Source organism: Podarcis filfolensis (assembly GCF_964270895.1).
Source record: "Podarcis filfolensis genome assembly, chromosome: 9".
NCBI classification, from domain to species: domain Eukaryota; kingdom Metazoa; phylum Chordata; class Lepidosauria; order Squamata; family Lacertidae; genus Podarcis; species Podarcis filfolensis.
In genome coordinates, this window is record NC_139610.1 from 59,150,161 (window position 1) to 59,170,297 (window position 20,137).

General features: G+C 43.6%; 1 protein-coding gene across 1 annotated transcript in view; it reads right to left on the reverse strand.

Moving 5' to 3' along the window:
* Nucleotides 1-207: 207 nt before the first annotated feature.
* The window catches only part of BMPR1B (bone morphogenetic protein receptor type 1B), a 79,778-nt gene continuing 59,848 nt past the window's right edge, over nt 208-20,137 (reverse strand). The window contains exons 6-11 of the mRNA XM_083571442.1: nt 18,770-18,908; nt 16,541-16,733; nt 14,605-14,902; nt 11,675-11,850; nt 10,378-10,508; nt 208-5,398 (exon numbers count right to left, since the gene is read on the reverse strand). Of these exons, the coding sequence (XP_083427568.1) occupies nt 5,273-5,398; nt 10,378-10,508; nt 11,675-11,850; nt 14,605-14,902; nt 16,541-16,733; nt 18,770-18,908 (1,063 nt within the window). The 3' untranslated portion in view covers nt 208-5,272. The remainder of the gene's footprint in view (nt 5,399-10,377; nt 10,509-11,674; nt 11,851-14,604; nt 14,903-16,540; nt 16,734-18,769; nt 18,909-20,137) is intronic.

The following is a 20,137-nucleotide window of genomic DNA, read 5'->3' on the forward strand; positions in this document are numbered from 1 at the left end:
TGAAGAGGCTCAGTGGACCGCAGGCAAAGCACACATACTGCTTGGTACTCATTAAAAACCGGGGAGAGAATTTGTGCAGTTTCCTGCTTGCTAGTTAAATGAAGACACTTTTAATAAGAAACATGGCACCTGACACAGCCAACACATCTATCATTGACCAATAATGCTGGATATTACAAAGAAGCCAAACTATTTCAAAGAGAATTGTTTTGTTTTTAAACAGGGAACTTAAAACGCTTTATTTAGGGAATGTTAAGACAGACATATACCATTTTGAACAATTACAATACAGGCTTGTTCCCTAGATGGTGCTTTCTTTTTTTTCTTTTTTTAACAATTACAGTATTTACAGATTGAATAAGGCACTGGTTCTCAAAAAAGAACACAAATCAGTATCAAGAAAAAAATTACATTGTCAACCATTCTTCAAAAGAAAGTTTGTGCTGTGTCAGCAAAGGACTAACAGTTGCAAGATTATTGTTCTCCTTGGTCTCCTCTCTTCCCAACATAAATGCCATTAAGGTAGTTTCACAGGCTACACATTTTAATCTGTATTTCCCTGAAAAGCTCTCCTTTAAAAATTCTGGTGTCTATATTTAACTATTAACTATGTCAGATATTTGAAGACCTAAAAAATGGTGAATTCTCAGACTAATGGCCAACAGGGACATCATCTTTAAGGTTCATAGCTCAAATTGCTACTGGAACAGAAGAATTACTGTTTGGCAATCTTAGTGAGTAACTATGTGGTAAAATAAAATATTGGTGCTAAAGCCAATTTGCAACACTGGCTGAGGATGCGTTCTGTCATTTTGAACAACCACATTGCAAAATCTGATTTCAGAAAAGCTAACGTAAGAGATGAAGGGGGAAACAGGCCCTTCCAAGTCTTGCAGCAAACCTGAAGCAAACAAACAATGTCATTATGCCCTTTTCACTCCAGTACTAATGCCTCTCTTCTTCCATATTACATTGTCACTATGAATTGTCAGCCTACATGTTTTCATAAATAAACACTTCGCTTAGTGCTTCATCATCTGTAATATTTTACTCTTGATCCACATAATGGAGTTGACCTCTCTCCCAACTGTGATCTATATATATTTTCACACAGACACACACAAATATTTCCTTAAAATGCAAACCTGAACATCTCAACAGATTTATATATATATATATTTAAAAATAAGAATATAGGGCTTATGGACACTGGCATCCAAAAGTCCATTTACTTCAGGAACCATAGAAGAAAAGGCTTTGCATCTTTAAAGTATTTGGAAAATCCAAAAACTCAAGTAACTACTAAGGCCCTGCGTTTGAATCATAGTGAAATAAAATTATTTGTGCCCTCTGTGGAGTCAGCCTCAAGTTAAAGGAGAAGAAAGTCCTAAAGTCCTTTTTTAATAAAATGAGAGAGGCGGGGAGTTATTTTAATTATTCAGTCCAATGGCGACTGCACATGCCCATTTTTTGCAGTTCAGCTGCTGGTGAGGCAATATGATCTGTTGTCTGCCAATCTTCAACTATTCTCACTGCAAATTCATCCCCCAACCCAAATGCTCAATCACTTTCTGGGAACTCTGGAGGCTGTGAATTGTGTGACTGGCTTACCACAGACTGAACTGCACACATAATCCATCTAATCACATTTTAGCCGCTATCAGGGTTCTATGATTTGGCTGCAAATATTGTGCTGGAGATATCCAGCTTTCCTTGCGTGAGTGGGAGCAATCACTTTTACATTATCTGCTCAAGCGGCACCATCTTCAGATTTTCAATGATTGCAGAAACTTGCTGTTTTCATAATTGCTAAGTGCAAGCAAAGTTACTCCAAATATAAGGGGGTGGGATTCACACTGCACAACAGGGAAGAGCCGTGACATCCATTTTTAAAGATGGTATGGGAAGGGAGATCCTGTGGGCTCCCATTTCTCATCCAGTGAGAGTTTAAATGGGCTTTCCCCACTTCTGGGTCCCGGCCATGTCAGAAAACTCCTTAGTGCTATGCATTCGTAACCTCCATTAGCTAATCACCACTCAAGGCAGAGGTGATTTATGGTGCCAGCTGTCAAGACACCCAAGAGAAAGAAGAGGACAACTTCTGAAGAAACTAGCTTTGTGCATGATTGACTCTGTTTTGGAACAGAAATGTTCATGTAAAAACAACTAATGGCTCCAGAAGTCAAATTGCTTTCAGAATAGCCTATAAATTACCCCCAAATCGATGAGAATCACCCATGCTTAACTGCATGCAACACTAAGCCCATTCAGGTTTTGAAGTATGTGGAGGGTTTGTGGCTGTGCTTGAGCAAGGAATCTTTACAGATGGCTCCCTGTACGATACTTACAGGAGGGATCAGAGGTGGAAATTATTCTGTTATTACCCACCTAGGCTGCAATCTTAAAGTGAGGGTGAATAGGTAGAAATCAAAGGTGGTGGAACTATCTTATCCAAAACCCTACCAGGTTCTCAAGAGGCATGGCAGGAGCGAGGGAGGAGAGACACGCCTTTGCTCTTCGGTTCTGCAAGTTAAAACGCTTTTCTGATTGCATGAAAGGAAATCAGTGAAAGAGATTTAAGCTAGCTCCTGAGCTAATCTGTATTTCTGTCCAATTCATGAGTGTCAAGTGGCTGAGATAGCATTGGATTCCCACTTCCAATGTGTTTGATGATCCCCAGTCTCCAACAGCTTTTGTCCCATTGGGTCTTTCAGTGTTGGAATTCCAGCAGTCAGCCAGGGGTTCAGAGGTTTTGGATTTGGATCTGAAACTGGATCTCCTGCTCCACTATTAAGAGTATTCTCTCTGACGTCAGCAAGGGAGATCATTTGGCCTCTGAAATACCCTCCCAGGAGCCACTGGACTGCAGCCTTAAACTTTTATGTCAGGGGGAATACATATCTCCCCCATCCATACATATTTCTCTCTGAAGTTCAGAGTCTGAAACTGCATCAATCTATCAGCCAGCTCCAATATTTTGCACCAAAAAAATTAACTTCACACAGTATACTTTTTTCCCAGCGTCTTAAATTCTTACTTCCACTAACCTTGCAAAGAGAGAGGGAACACTGACTGTTATGCATGTGGAATCCAGCCTATTTAAGTGGATTTTCTTTGGGGAGGGTATGCACTTCCAACTTACAACAACCTACGGCTCCCACTGCACTGGGAATCTGAAGCTGCACAGTGCCCTCTGCAGGCTTCAAAATAACCTTAAAGGGACTTTCAAATGAAAAATATAACATAACACCTCAACAATTCAAAACTACATTTAATTTTCCAAAGTGAAAAACAGCTCAGCAACCTAGAACTTCATGGTCAGAATTTTATGCAGTTTTGCTTGATACTTATGTGTGCCTTTAAGAAAAACTTGCAATATTTTTAAAAACTTTTAACTGGAGGAATACACATAGCATATTTTGCTAGCTATGGTGCTACAAATTATTGTATCCCATTTATAGTTCTATTTCTTTAGTGTATTACTTTAAAACAACAACAACATGTTTTACAGAAGACAGCCCAAATTCAGGAGATTCAGGGAAGGGTCTGAAGATAGGACAGGACTGAAAGCACCCTTATGCAAGCAAGAAGGCCTTCTGCATGCATATGGAAACTTGCCAAATTTTGGAGGGTGTGCCAACTCACATTCTGGGGAACGGGGTGCTGCAGGAGGAAGAAGAGTCCCCCAACTCCTTGTGCGTGCAAAATACCTAATAGGTTCACCTCAAAACCAAAATATGTGTCTCAGTGAATGCTTCTTTGACCAGAATTGCAGAGGAGAAAACCTGGGAATTCAGTATTCCTCCAGTACAATCTGATTTTTAAAACAATAATTAAAAAAAAAAAAAACATTCTGCTCCCGCAAAGCATGTGGCCCAATAATCCAATACATAAAAATCCCCCTCACTTTAGAAAAACTCTCTCAATTTCCTTTCAAAATTAAAGAGGAAATTATATTTTTGAGAAGTCGTGAAAAGAATAAAAACCTCTCCTTTCCAAAGCAATGCTCACCTACATGTGTTTAGAAACACACTGCAGTTTTCTTCTACCCCGTTAGTGGCAAGTTACTATTTCCAGGTGCACGCTGAACAGAGCGCGTCCTTTTGTCAATACTCTTCATTTTCTTAATTCTCTTAAGGCAAACAGTATGCAACGCAACTTGGTCAGCCGTTTCATCGATCAGGGACTTTGCCGGTAAAGGAAAGGTTAGTGCGTATAACACCATATTCTACCAAACTTTAATTTACACCAATTTCAGAATTACTGTTTTGTGTGTAAAATGCCAGGAAAAAAAATAATAGAAAGTAAAGGGTGCTTGGTATTACTTGAGCTTGTTTGATTAGGGTTTTTTTCATTGTCTTCCACCTTTCACCTCTAATGTTCCTTAGATGCCTTTAACAGTGTTGCTTTAATAAACCTGAAATGTGAAGGGCTTATACAAGGGATACTGATGGATCATTGGGTCTACTGTGCACAAGAAACTGCCTGGTAGCAGATCTAGCGATTCCCATTGAGAATGCGGTCTTTCTATCAGGGACATCTTACATCAGGGACAGCCAATATGGTACCCCCCATATGTTGTTGGACTACAACTCCCTACAGCCTCAGCCAGAGTAGGATGATGGGAGTTGTAGTCCAAAAAAATAATCAGAACAGCACATTGGCTTCCTTTGGCCTACGTCATATATGTTGCCCAAAATCAAATTTGTATAGGCGATCACTTATATTTCTATTATATTTTTCTTTCACAACATAGTGTGTTGCCTTGGGAGTGCAACAGTCTTTCATCAGCAGGAAATCATAACCAATTTGTTTTAGACGTCAGATGCAATTTTGCTTGAGTTTCCTCCACCCCCATCCCGCTTTAGAGTAACAATATAATTCTTTTCTTGTACTTTGTATTTGCAAAGGTTCATTTTTATGAAAATTAAACAGTCCAAATATAATAATAATATTAATATTAATAACATTAGGGGCTTTCACAGAAAGCAGCATGCATAATCTTGAAGCAGTTATCGATAACTGTTTCTCCCACCGCTTCCAAAAGAGGCCAAAAGGTCTTCACATCTGGCAGCCGAGGAGCCAAACTTGATGGAGCCGCGTTGTTTTCTTTCTCCTGGAATGGCCTCTGGAATGGAAGATTATTTGCCGAAAGGCTGCATTCAAGGTTTATATTAGCGAAGTCTTGTAATTCCTCTTCCTGTCTCTTTGAAACATGAAGGGAAGTCCATTTTTCTGAGATTTAGCAAAGAGGTGCCTTTCTTCAGCCGAATCAGAGCTTAATGTCCTGTGACTCTGACATTTTGGCAAGAGTTTTCTTCACTCGCAGAGCTGTGAGCCGAGAAGCAGGGTTGTGAGCCCAGCATTCTGTCATGAGTTTGCCCATTTGTCTTAGGCACTAGAGGAAGAAAGAAAACATATAGATGAATGCATCACACACTCACACAAAGGTTTAATCTTGGCTGGAAGCCAAACACTACTCTGGAAAGAAACAAAATGAACCTAATTGAGAACTCATACTGAGCATGGAATTCTGCCCCTGTGTACCTTCAACCGTTATAGGCCTCATGTACAGAAGGACCATATGCAATCACACTGCCCCAAGACATGGTTCACAACTAGATGGGTGGTATTGTGGCTGTGTAAATACCATACATTTAAACCACATTTACCAAGCATATGGTTTCCTCCACAGTGGTTCCTGTGAACTGCAGGTTAACCCTCACAGAACTACAACTCCCAGCACCCACGACAAACTACAGTTCCCAGGATTCTTGTGGAGATTTCAATGTGCTTTAAACGTATGGTGTGTACACAGCCTGTACCTGCACAATTTGTCTTGATGCTGTATCATCCTTGTCACTAGCATTGCTGAATAAGGAACAGAAGATCAAGGCAATGTGTGCTAGACTGCAGGTATGTGTGTGTTTGTGTATGGATGGATGGATAGATAGAAGCCCAGGCCAGCAACCGTCAAAGCAGTAGAACAATACAATTAAAAATAAAATCAAACATGTAAGAACAATTGGAAACAAGCAAAACAGTCACATACCCTCATAGCTAATGGATATGGGGGTATATATACCGTATTTTTTGCTCCATAGGACGCACCTTGTTTTAGAGGGGGAGAACAAGAAAAAAAAAATATCCCCCTCTCTGCTCAGCGCCCCTTCAGCAAAGCGGCAGGAGAAACGGAGCGCAGCTCTCCCACTCTGCTGAAGCCAGGAGAGTCTTGCCCTCCTGGCTTCAGCAAAAGGAACCCGAAGCCTCCAGAGTGCAGCGGGAGCTCCCGCTGCGCTCCGGAGGCTTCTGGTGGCTATCCCCTCTCGCTCTCCAGGCTTCAGCGAAAGCAATGCGAAGCCTCCGGAGCGCAGATGGAGCGCTCCCTCTGTGTTTCGGAGGCTTCGCATTGCTATTGCTGAAGCCAAGGAGCCTGCATTCACTCCACAGGATGCACACACATATCCCCTTAATTTATATCCCCTAATCCATAAATGTGTGTGTGTGTGTGTGTGTATAAAACACCCCACCTTGCTTCAGGTTTTTCATCTTTGCACTCTGCTAATGAATGGAAGAGAGTCATGTACAGCAGCTCTTACTGCAGCACAGGATGCATGGCTTCACTGTTATGCTACTTTAAGTCAAAGAATGGGTTAGCACTCTGAAGGATAGTAAGTTACTGTAGGAAGTCAGTGGTGCCCTCAAAACTCTTTTTATTCTGTGGTGGGCCATATACCAAATTTTCTCAATCTGCTTTGCTAGATCATTCTTTTCTCCTGGGGTGTGTGTGTGTGTGTGTATGGTGTTTTGGGTTTTTGTTTTTTTTACATCCCCCCTCTGCGACCCTCCCCAACGCACTCAATATTGTTTACAACTCTTGCCATTTAAGTATTTTTAAATCTAATTGCAGAATACTTAAGTGAAGACTGCTATTCCCAAATCACAGCTGCCTCCTACAATAATAGCATTACACTGTACCACTTAACAAGATTAATGACCTCTGCATAGCATCACCATAACTGTCGGAAGATTTGTCTGCGGTACATCAATTACTGGTCTACTGATTCCAAAACACAATTTTGCTTCATTATAAATTCTCTGTGGAAAGTGTTCAGGCAACTTCCTCCCTCCCCTAAAGGAAAATACCACTACAGCTTTGAAAAGCAATTTCCTATATTAATTGACAAAAAGTGGAATTGAGAGACAGAAGACTAACACACAGGCTTTCAACTCCCCTCCCAATTTGCTTTCCCTTTTTACAGACACTAGTACCCTATTGGTGGGGCCCACAAAGCAGCGTATATACATGCATATAACATACTCGTAAGATTATGCACACTGCCATGTATACAATGTAATGTACTAGTATTCCATGGGCACTTGGAAGACCCACCTGCTTTTAGACAAGCATGCCCCCTTATCTCAGGACCTGAACCCCCGGTTTTAACTGGCTTGTTTCATTGCACATTTCAAACCACAGGTGTCTATTTTCATGAAATTGTTTTAGTGGCAATTATGTGTGTTTAAATGTTTTGAAATCGGTTTTATACTTGTAAACTGCTTAGAAGCAGTTGGCAATTACCGTATTTTTCGCCCTATAGGACGCACTTTTTCCCCTCCAAAAATGAAGGGGAAATGTGGGTGCGTTATATGGGATGAATACAGGCTTCAGGAAGCTCTGCGCAACCCTCCGGAGCCCGGCGCCAACCCGCGCCGGCCTCCGGAGTGTCGCGGAGAGCTGCCTGCCCTCCCGGGGTCCGCGCAGCTCTGCGCGATCCTCCGGAGCCCGGCGTCAAGCTGCGCCGGGCTCCGGAGGGTTGCCCAGAGCTGCCTGCATTAGGAAGCCTCAGTGCGCCCGGGCTTCGCACAGCTGTCCGCAAGCCTGGGGAGACCGGCGCGGCTCCCTAGGCTTGCAGATAGCAGGCTCTTCTGGGGGCTGGGGTCGGGGGAAGCTCGGGCTTCCCCCGCGCCAGCCCCGTGCCTGGGGGGGGGGGAATATATTTTTTTCTTTATTCCCCCCCCAAAAAAACTAGGTGCGTCCTATAGGGCGGTGCGTCCTATGGGGCGAAAAATACGGTAAGTAGCATATTAATTAATTAATAATATCAGAGGTGAGAAACCTGTAGTCCTCCAAACGCTGCTAGACAACAATTCCCATTAGTACAGGGGCCAGGAGTAGGACCTGTGTGGCAGGTCAAATCCTGAGCTCCCGCATCCTCCTGGGGGCTACTTCAAGAGGAAGGTGAAGCGACCCATCTGTCAATCATCTGGTGCTACCATGACATCAGGTGACTCAACTTCAAAGGAAACCATCTTTTCCTTTCTTCCTTTGCAGGTGCAGTTTAAAACAGACATGCATGCAAGGGAACACTGTTTCTTTGCAGCCATGGCTTGGACTTGAGCTGAGCTGCTCTACCCCAACACCCTCTAAAGATCAAACTAGACCAGGATTCTCACAACCTGATGTCCTTCAGATGTTGTTGGACTATAACGGGGTGGCCAACTCCCAAGAGACTGCGATCTACTTACAGAATAAAAAACTGGCAGTGATCTACCCCCGTTTTTGGGGGGTTCAAGTCAAAGTTGTTGACCTTTTTTGGGGAAGGAAAGTCCTATTTTTAAGAGTTTTGGGGGAGAAAGAGGAACAGCTGCTCATCAACAAATCACTGGGGAAACCAACAGCCTCAATGAGTCTTTCGTTCACAGATCATGCAACAATGGAGGGAGGGGCGGTTTCGATTTTACCAATGCTAAGGAAAGGGAGCCTGCGATCAACTGCGATCTACAAAAGCCTCCCAGGGATCTACCAGTAGATCGTGACTGACCTGTTGGACATCCCTGGACTATAACACCCATGCTATCTGATCACTGGGAATGCTGGCTGAGGCTGATGGGAGTTGCAGTCCAACAGCATCAGAAAGGCGCCAGGTTGGCTTTCTCTGATTTAAAAGTCCTAAGAGCAAAATCAGGATCAGTTGCATCCTGAGTGTGTACCGTAGCTCACAGACAGAACCTGCCTCGCAAGGAAAAGGCATTTAGTGTCAAAGTTACTCCATCCATGGCCTGATGCAATGCAAATTGTGACAATCTGCTCTGAGCTGCTATAGAGACCAAAGAGTTGATGTGCACATTCAGTGTATATTTAAAACATTTCAGTACTCTAGTTTCCACTAAGAAACTGTTCTGTTATAAACTGTGGCTTTTAAAGGAAGATCAATATTTTGACATTTTTATTTGCTTTTTAATGAGGCTCAAATACCAAACTGTAAATGCTGTTCCTGGAGTATTTACTTCCAACATCAGTAAAATCAAATTAATCAAAAACTCTTAAGGGCCACACTAGGCATGGCATATGTCACAAGCAATGATGTGTGGTGGTAGGGGGAAATCCCATTTCGTAAGTTCATTAGTAACAATGAATATCCATTTGAAAACATAGCATTAAGAAAGCTGGGAAGTTTCAAAGTTTTGAGTTTTGTTTTGTTTCCTAATTACGGTAATATAAACGTAACAAAATGCATCCACTCCCTGAGGCTTCAGAAAAAAATTCCAACGCATTTTTCTCCATCAAAATGAAAATTTTCTGAAAGCAGTCTGCCCTATGCTAATTACTGTTATCTGAACAGGAGGTTTTCCAGAAAACCCACATCACTGCTCGAGTGGTTTAGCCTTATGCTGCTTTTTATTTTATTTTCACAAATAGCCAAGATAGTGAAGATTTTTTTGGGGGGGGGGAGAGCTGGATCAGCAATTTATGTAATTGGTATGGTGAGAGGGCAGAATTGAGATTGCAGAAATAGTTGGCGGGTGCTTCTAACTTTTATCAGTACTGCCTGGTTTACAGTGGTTTATAGCCAGCCTGCATGGCTGAGCTAGTCCATCTGTAAGCTACCATATTTTTAGCTTTCAGTACACTACAATGGAAGGCAAGACCCAAAACACATGCCAATCACAGGCTCACACTCACAGATCTGGGTAACTGCTGCCCTTTGAATTTCCAAAAAAATGACCAGCGGCCATTGCTTCTTTCGCCCAGAATACTAGGTGATAACAGATTTACATCAACATCTTGCAAAGGACTTGCTTATTCTGAACTGAGTCTAAAAAGCTGACCTTATAGGTACACCAACTGCAAAAGGCAGCATCCTATAATGTCAAGACTTTTTCCTCCTTAAATCACCCGAGTCGATTCTGACAAAAGGAGGTAAATGTAATGGGTCAGGTTTTGAAAGTATTCTCTCCTTGGATAGCTCAATCGGTAGAGCATGAGACTCTTAACCCCAGGTTTCTGGGTTTGAGCCCCACATTCGGCACATTGCAGGGGGTTGGACTTTAGGGGTCCCCCCCTTCCAACTCTAAAATTCTATGATTCCTTACCTCATCACTGCTCCACCTGTTGGGAAACGAGGGCCGTAGCTTCTTGATACCTACTATTTCTCTCATGTCTTCGTATGAAGGGTCAGTGGGAACAAGGTCATGATATGGAAGCTGATACTCTTCAACTATACCTGGAAAATGTGCCATTTGTTAGCTGTATCAGTGTCAGGTAGGTTTACAAACAATGCTTTATCAAAACCCAAATGAATAGGCATGCACAGACCGAAGCTCATTGGGAAGGTTCATTGGGATATGGTAGCAGGAAGCAGCCAAGTGGATGCTGGATCCATTTTAGCATGTGGGTCCAGATGTCACAGACCTGTCCCACATATGTCCTGTGTCCCAAAACTCAGGCTAACTGTAGGTATCTTTTCCACTAATACCCAGGGCTTAGTTTATAAAATTCAAAAGCAAGCTGGAATTCACCCTTCCACATTGGAAAGACCTAATCGGTTGTTTAATGCTGTGCAATTGAAGGGTGATTTTTGCGTATGCTCCAAGGCACTTTCCTAATTTCGTTGTCTAAACCTCATGGCTTAGTCTTGGTGTTAAAAACCAGATCAAAACCATGATGACCTTAAGTCTGCCCTCTGGTTCCCTGTAGTCAAAGTGCTGTCAATAAAAGCCAACTTCCTTCTTCAAATGCCTCGAGGCTAGCATACGAAATCTCTGCATTGCCATTCTTAGACAGGTAACAGAAAGCTTTGCAAACAGCAATCAGCCAGAGGAGATCTAGCAGAGGAAAATACAAGAAAGTGGAGGAACTGGGTTTTAAAATGCCAGTCTTGCCAGGTCTGGAATTAATTTTATACAGGCAACAATGCCTTTTCAATACAGGTTTCCTAATGCTAGCTAACACCTGCTAATGCTGATCCTCTTGCATCATACCTGCGTAATCTCCTTGTTAATCACGGCACCTAAGCAAAACCAACCCCATTCCTTCTCTACATAAGCAAAGGGAGTGCACTCGGTTTAAGCTCTGATGTTTATAATTCTGGAAGTGCCCATAAATGAGCTCCAAATTCCCACTGCAATTATGAAACACACTACATCTTTAGAAGAGACTATTAAAAGAGAGGATAAATCTTTGCGGCTAAATGAGGACCTACAGGGATGGGAAAAATGAGTCCTAACAACCAGAAAGGAAATGGGAATAAATAAGTTCAGCGACAACAGTTCTTTGAAATGGATGGTTTTCTCTGTCTCTCTTAAAACACACACACACACACACACACACACACACACACACGGAATTGAAGTAATGTAGAGACATGCGCCAGTGCTGTAAGGCATTTACCTCCTGAAACACATCTCCTTGCTATTTCCCAAAGGATGAGTCCGAAGCTGTACATATCGGCCATGATATATGACTGGAAGTGATTCCGATTTAAGCTTTCATCTAGGACTTCAGGAGGCATGTACCGCTTTGTACCCACTCTGGTGTTCGGTGGTATATCCACCTCATTTGTGTCACTGAAAGATAAAGGTGGTGGATAGAAGGAGACAAAAATGAGTGTGTTTCCCCCCTAAAACTAAATTGTATATGAAAGGCCAGGGTGGGCAGGTGGAAGAGAAAGGGACCTCAAATTAAATCCATCTGTGAGCAAGGTCAAAGTAAAAGAAAACCTTAATGGAAACGATCCTTTCAGAGAAAGGTTTTTAACTGTTAACCAGGGGCTTTTTTGTTTTGTGTTTTGAGGCTTCCATGCCTGGGGATACTTCAAGCATCCAAATGCAAACACACAACAGTGATAAGACTCAGCAGGGGTTGCTGGTAACATTTGTGAGATTTTATTAGCATTAAGATGAAACTCCCGTGCCAAAGATAGCAGTCCAATTTCCCTGAAAGGTTGTTTTCTTAGCAGGGCTCAGTTCCCCATGCTTAAATATGTTTATTAATCTTATTAGGTTCATTTATATATAGTTCTTAATTTGGAAAAATTCCAGGATGGCAGTGGTGTAGCTAGCCGCTCAGACTCCGGGGGGGGGGGGTGCGCCCCTGTGTGCGTGCGCCACACAAGGGGGGGATGAGCCGCCCAAGGGGCATGGGGCAAATCGCCCACCAGGCGGAGCCTGCAGGGAGCCTGCCCACTGCCTCCCCCTTAGCTGCGAGACTTTGGGGAGTGGGACGAGGAAGATCTATAAGAAGGAAAGTCAAAAGGCAGCCCCCTCCCCACCGGCTGCGTGCAAATCAACTGAGGCAGAGCAGAAAAAGGAGAGAGAGAGTCTTTATTCAGGCCTTAACAGACTTTTAAAGCCACAGTTTCTGGGTCCCAAATTTTTAATCTGCCATAAGGGCTTAAAATCTGGAGAGAACAGAGCCAAGGGGAGCAGGGGAGTGAACGCATGCACCCAAAACTTGTGGCATCACTTCTCAAAGAGGGAGGCAGGCAGGCGGGTAGTGGAGGCGGAGGAGAGGGTTCCTTTGTGCCGCCATTCTCCTCCCCTTGCTGGGCCAAGAACCAGGGCTGCCAGGTGCACATCACAGCAAAGAGCCAGCAGGCTTTAAAAGCACCTGGCCCATGGAAGGAGGAGCTAAGGGGTGCCAGCAGTGGGCGGCTGCACCACTCGGCTGCCCCCAGCCTGGTGAATGCATCTCCCCTCACACACACACACCAGCAGTGTAGCTAGGTGCTCAGGGCGCCCTCATAGGAGTGGGCTGAGATGCCACAGAGGTAGGGCTAGCTGCCCATGGGAGCAGGGCAAGCAGCAAACCAGGGAAGGCGAGCCTGGGCAGGGGCCCTCAGCTGGGTGGGTGCAGCCAGGAGGGAGGTGGCTGTTGCAGTGCCCTGCAGGCTACACACATCCCATGCTGCATTTTCAGGCACCACTGGGCTTGCCTGCTGGAGGAGATGAGGGGAGGAGGTGGAGATGAGATCCTCACTGAAGAGCAGACAGAGGAATACCATCTCCCAGTCAGTTCACGAGGTAAGATAAAAGCTTCTGGGGTTAGTGAGCCACTTCCTGTGTCCTCGTAGGCTCAGGTTTGGCACCCCTTGCTTTAGCTGCTCAGCCATTCATGGAGGACACCCAAAAGGTAGGGCACTGAAATCAACTCTCTTGAAAGATACTTTATTTTCCTTAAGGACGTAAGTAGAGCCCTGCCAGATCAACCTAAAGGCCTGTCTATCCCAGCATTCTGCTCTCACAGTGCTTATGAGAAGCTCACAAGCATGGCAAACATGCAACATTAATCTCCAGCAAAGTCTCTGGTACTGGAGATCATATATAGCAAAGTTACAGGTAGGTAGCCATGTTGGTCTGCCGTAGTCGAAACAAAATAAAAAAATTCCTTCCAGTAGCACCTTAGAGACCAACTAAGTTTGTTATTGGTATGAGCTTTCATGTGCATGCACACTTCTTCAGATAGGTACCTGAAGAAGTGTGCATGCACACAAAAGCTCATACCAATAACAAACTTAGTTGGTCTCTAAGGTGCTACTGGAAGGAATATATAGCAAAGCCATCATTACTCGTAGTCCTGATAGCTATCCTCTGTGCATTTATCTAACTAGCTATGGCTATAACTGCAGCTTGTGGTAGCGGCTCCCATGGTTGAATTATGTACTTCCTTTAGTCTGTTCTCAATCCTCCAGCACACAGCTTCATTGGGATGACTCTGAGTTCCAGTACCAAGAATGAGAAAAACCGCTATCCGCTTTTCTTTATGCACTTCTATCATATCTCCCTTATTTGCATTTCCCCACTCGTCATCTAAAATGCTGCAAAGACGGCATCCTTTCCTCAAATGGACTTGTTCCAATCTCCTGAGCATTTTGCTTGCCCTATGCACCACCACGTTCTTCACGTGAGCTTTAACCAAAAATCTCAGTGGTTTCCTCCCATTCATACAGTTCTATTTGTATCTCATCATATCTGACTCAGCTGCATCAGTTTCTAGGGCTAAGATCCAACGACCTATGCTAGCCTCCCTTGTGGCTGACCACAATTCTGTACCACAACCACTTGTGGCGTGTGAAGCCAGTTAGCATGTGGCTTGCCTGCCCCATAATTTCCAGCTACAGAGTGTGAGTTTCACTCTGTGTTGGGATGGTCACCATGATCTCAAACAGTCAGTCTTAATCTTAACCTTCACAAACAGCTCATGCAACAATCCACTGTTTCCTTCCTTGTCACAAGATCCCAACTCCAGGCCCCCTTTGAAACCTACTCCCTTTGCATGTTCACAAACCAAGTTTCAGCGAGAAAACCCAGTATTTTGCTCACCTAATGAACTTAACTGCCAAACCCAGGTCTGCTATACAGCAAGTTCCGTTCTTTTTCACCAGGATGTTTTTGCTTTTGAGGTCCCGGTGGGCAATAGCTGGCTTGCCTTGAGTGCTGAAGATTTCAGTGTGCAAATGGCACAGTCCGCTGACTGAGGAATATGCCAGCTTCAGCATGGCTTTTGTATCCAAGGTAGTGGATTTCAGGTAGTCGTACAGGGATCCATTCTCATGGTAGTCCGTGATAAGATAAAGCTGAGTCCAAGACCCTGTGCCTTTAATGTCCGCAGCAATGAAGCCTACAAGGAGGAATGGAGACAGGGCTGTTCAAACATTGTGCATGTTTTGAAAGAAGGTACAGAGTCAATTTCTTTTGAATTCCAAGGTGAAGACGCCGTATCCAATGCTGCTTGTACGAATTGGAAATCTGAGAAGTCAGCGGAGTTACTATAGCTCCACATTCCATGACACATGTGGAATTGATACTGCAGTGAATGGTCAAGACTATGTTGACCTAGAATACCACCAAGCAAGTCTTTGCACTAGGACAGGCATGGCCAAACTTGGCCCTCCAGCTGTTTTGGGACTACAGCTCCCGTCATCCCTAGCTAACAGGACTAGTGGTCAGGGATGATGGGAACTGAGGTTCCAAAACAGCTGGAGGGCCAAATTTGGCCATCATTGCACCAGGGGCATAAGTTACACTTCAAAGGATAGCCCTACCTACGTTAGCCAAATTTGAAACCCTGGTCTACATTCCTGAACTCAAAACACACAAACTCAGGCTGAAAGACAAGGAGTTGAAAATCTAAATTCAATTTTAGGAGTATGAACAGCGATGTGAAGTTCACTGCTATATTTATGATTCCCTCATTCATTTGTTGGAATCAGAATCATGGAAATTAAAGTGCAGAATGAAATTTGTGCGCAAGTGCTCAAAACTCAAGTATTTTGAAAATTGTTCCAAGTTCAGTTTTTAAAATTCAAATGAATTTGAGCAGTGGGACAAAACAAATGCACAGCAACTGAAATTAGCAATTGTTGAAGACCGTATCTATGACCTTGAAAACTGTGAAGGCATGGGTTTCTTTTTCCTTCTCTGGGCATATATGAGGAATCCCTGAACTTGCAAGTCCTCAGAATCACAGCTCCTCTTAAGGGAAGTGATCTCAACAATGTCAGGTCTAAGCCGGAATTTGGAGGTGAGCTGCTATACAGGTGTTTTCTCACCTTGTTTATGAAAGGTCAAGCAGCAAGCAGGACTAAGACTAAACCAAGTTGTCAAAAAGAAACCACTGCTAACTTTGGCTTTTGGTACATCTTTTTAATACTCCAGAATACACATCTGGGCTGTGAGTCTTGGCAGACCTTACAGGCCTTTTCACACCTGGCCTGGGAGGACGGAGCCCTGACTGACTGACTGACTGACTGACTCCCTCAAGCTACAAAAGCTAAGGCTGTTGAACAGATTCATGGGCTAGAGGATGCTTCCTCAAACTCGGCCCTCCAGATGTTTTGAGACTACAATTCCCATCATCCCTGACCACTGGTCCTGCTAGCTAGGGATCATGGGAGTTGTAGGCCAAAAACTTCTGGAGGGCTGAGTTTGCGGAAGCCTGAGCTAGAGTGTTGTTTGAGCAGAAGGGTGTTGTTGTTGGGTTTTTGCCGTTTTGTTTTATTATCTTTATTTTGGATCTTGTGACATACGTGGAAATTGTTCAGTTTGGCTGTGTACTTTTTAATGTTTCATTTATTTTTTACGACTACCTTTGTTATATGGTAGTTATGCCTTCCTTTTGTGTTGTAAGGCGATTTGAGCGCCTGAGGAAAGGCGGCATACAAATAAAATTATGGATGTATGCAGCTGCAAAATACAGAATTAAAAAATGGGGTGCCTTAAATAACCAGGACCCTTACTTTTAGTTTGTGCCACTCACCCAAAATGTTTTCATGCCTCATCAGAACAGTCTGATAGATCTCCGTCTCTCGAAACCAACTGGCTTCCTCTGTCGTGAAGAAAACTTTGACGGCCACTTTTTCTCCTCTCCACTTCCCCATCCAGACCTCTCCATAGCGACCTTTACCAATCTGCTTCACCATCTGAATCTGCTTTGCTATAGTCCTTTGCACCTGTCAAGATATAAGACAACGGTGCTATAGTAACTAATGCTGAGACAAGCTACTAGCAGATAGACAGCACCCTCAAGGACTAGAAAACGCCAGCAGAGGGAGCTCAGTGTTTGATAGACAGATGATCATAACACTGCAGTCGAAAAGTCGAGATAAGCAGTCTATGGTCACATCCACCCTATGAGCACTAGGCAGGTCCTTTGCTGTATTGTTTTCAGTGCCTGCTAAAAGTGTTTTTACTTAAACAAGACTAACCAGAAATGTATGGTAATTTTAACATTTAATTTTATTATGCAGATTTATGCAAAACTGCTGGCTTTATTTATTTCTTGATAGATTCCATGTTGACTTGTTTCTAACGTTTGACTTCACTGGAATTTTCTTGTGAGTTAATATTTATATTGTTGTATGTAAAGCTCTCAGAGGTTTATTGATTTAAGCAATACATGCATCTTGTTCAATAAATAAACAAGCCACACTCATCACAGTGCCACTTCTGCTTGGGCAACCACTGAATGAGGTTGTGGGAAACCGACCACAAAAATGGGGATCTTCACCACCAGAAAGAAAGAAAGAAAGAAAGAAAGGAAGGAAGGAAGGAAGGAAGGAAGGAAGGAAAGAGCTCCAGGTGCAAGAAATTAGGATTCCAGATCTGATGTGTTTCAGGAGGGAAATATCCTCCCTTTGGAAAACATTTGTAACAGTAATTCTCAAATGCAAGAAATGTATGCCAGATACGTGTTCCCAAGGAAGAATTTTCTTCCAAAACATGTTGTACCTGGAATAAATTTTATTTCTATCACCCCAAGTTTTTCGCCTCTTTTTTCAAAAGCAAAACCATAGTAATGTTTTGGGGGAGTTTTTGTACTTTTAGTTAAACAATATGTTAATTTGCATGGAAAATCTTGGAAGTAATATATATATATATATATATATATATATATATATATATATATATATAGTCCACCTTTCCTGCCAGATCAAAAGAGCATTCATAGATCTCCTCTTCCCCATTTTATCATCACCACAAGCCTGACAACTTGAGGGACAATGACTGGCCCATCATCACTCAGTAAGCTTCCTGGCCAAGTGGGATTTTAACCCGGGCTTCCCAGGTCCTAGTCCAACAGGCTAACCAGTACTCCTGGTTTGCTTAACACCTAGCCTGATGAAGTATTCAGGTGAATGTGAAAGGTTGCTCACTATCCTGTGGTAACTTGGAACATTCAAATAAAAGTACTGTACTGCATGATGTTTCGGATTGTAGAGATTATCTTACAGACCAGCACAGCTACCTTTCCTTTTCACTCTGTTAAGTTATGGAGATAGCAAGTTTATTAACAAGTCAGCTCATCGGCAGAAGATGAATTGTTGGCTATAGCTCTAAAAATGGAGAGCCTTTTAAGCATTAACCAGAGCAGGTGTTCTTGCAGATATTGGCACTACAATCCTAATCAGAGTTCAGTAGTTTTCAGTCCCTCTTCCTTGAGGGTTCATCAGATGTTTATTGAGGCTCCTGAGAAGACTGGCAAAGGTGATGAAACGTACCCCCCCCCAAAAAAAGATAGCCTACTTACAAATTACAAAACTTGTGCCACAATGTGCATCTGCAGGGCAGAGTTAAGACTGTCGTACAGGATGCAAAATGGTGGTCAGGTTGCTTGCTGCTGCCACTACTTGCAGTGGAAGCAACGAAAACAAACCTCTAGGAACAAATAAAAAAGCTGAAGGAATAAAGCAATTTTGCTAACTGTATCTTAGGCTGAATCAACTTTGGTTGCCATAATTTCTGCATTCAGATAACCTTTGCATTTATGCTGGTTTACTTTTGGCTCTCCAGATGTTGCTGGACTGCAACTGCCATCAGCCCCAGACAGCATGACCAATGGTCGTGGGTGGCGGGAGTTGGGAGTCCAGCAACTTCTGGAGGGCCACCAAGTTTTAGGCAGAACCAGGGCTGCAGATAGCGATGATGCTCTGTTCCTATGCCGCTATTATCATTAATATGTCTCCGTGTCTCAGTACTCCTTTCTCACCAGAAGAGGGAGCCCAGAACCGCTTCCCGAGCTCTGAGACTGTTCAATGAGGTCTTTCAAGGATTCTCCAGGTGGAATGTAAGTCTCGTCTTGTTCAAGCCCGATGCTGTATCGAGGTCTGCTTTCTTGCCTTTTAAACCTGCAGTTGTGTATGAAAATAAACATAGGTTGACTCTGCACCACTGGGTGGTCGCAACATCAGGCAAAAGTTGCTATTTGAGTCTGTTTAATTTCCCACTAGCATTGCATATTAAAAAAAAATCTCTAAAGCTTTCACGTTTCTCGTCTATTTTCAGCAACCTCAGTAACAAAGCAATACTTTCATCTCTGCGAATTTGTGCCCAGGCCATTGCAATTAGATGTACAGTAGCAAGGGTTTTTTAAAAACACACACACACACACAATCTTATTCAATACCTCAATTCACACTGAAACTTTAAATACTGGGTGGCCTACCCCACCCCCCATATCTTTCCCCCACAATCTGCCACTTTATAATATATAAAATCAGCTACCATAACCTTCCTCAAACTGGTGCCTTCCACATGTTCTGGACTACAGCTGCCACAGCATGGCTTTATTGGCTGAGGCTGATGGGAGTTGTTTTGGGTGATGAAGCATAAAATTGTAGGGTTGGAAGGGGTCCTGAGGGTCATCTAGTCCAACCCCCTGCAATGCAGGAATATTTTGCCCAACGTGGGCCTCAAACCCACAACTCTAAGATTTAATAGTCCCGTACTCTACTGACTGAGCTATCCAGGTGGACCACAGCTCAAGGGCATCAGGTTGAAGAAGGATGAATTAGTAAGATGGGACAGACCAGCAGCAACAGTCCTTCCCAGTAAAGCCAGTATCAGCTGGTGGGAGCACACCTTGCTCCAGCAAAAGAACCTTCAGGAGTCCAGTTTAGGTTCCCAGATGTTCCTTTGAATCCCCACCCTTACCTGCTCATCATCTGGTATCAGGTGTATGGTGAGTGGGCACTGCTTCTTGTGAATGCTCTGGCAGACCAAATAGGAAAGCCTAGCTGGTTGTGTTTGGTCCACCCCTGGCCTACAGCCTCTAGCTCATGTGGTGTAGTGGTTGAGTGCTGGACTAGGACCTGGGAGACCAGGGTTCAAATCCCCACCCCATCACTGGGCCAGTCCCAATCAGAGACAGATTTAGGGCAGGGCGACCGGTTCTGCCGCACTGAGCACCAAGCCCAGGGGGTGCTGCGAGGTGATGTTGTGAATTAAGCAGAACAGAAGGTGAGAGGCATGGGGGCGGGCAAATTTTGGCCTTGCACAGGGGTGCCACTAAAATTAGAAAAATCAAAGTCGGCCCCTGTCACCGTCTCTCAGCCTAACCTACATCAGCCTACATCCA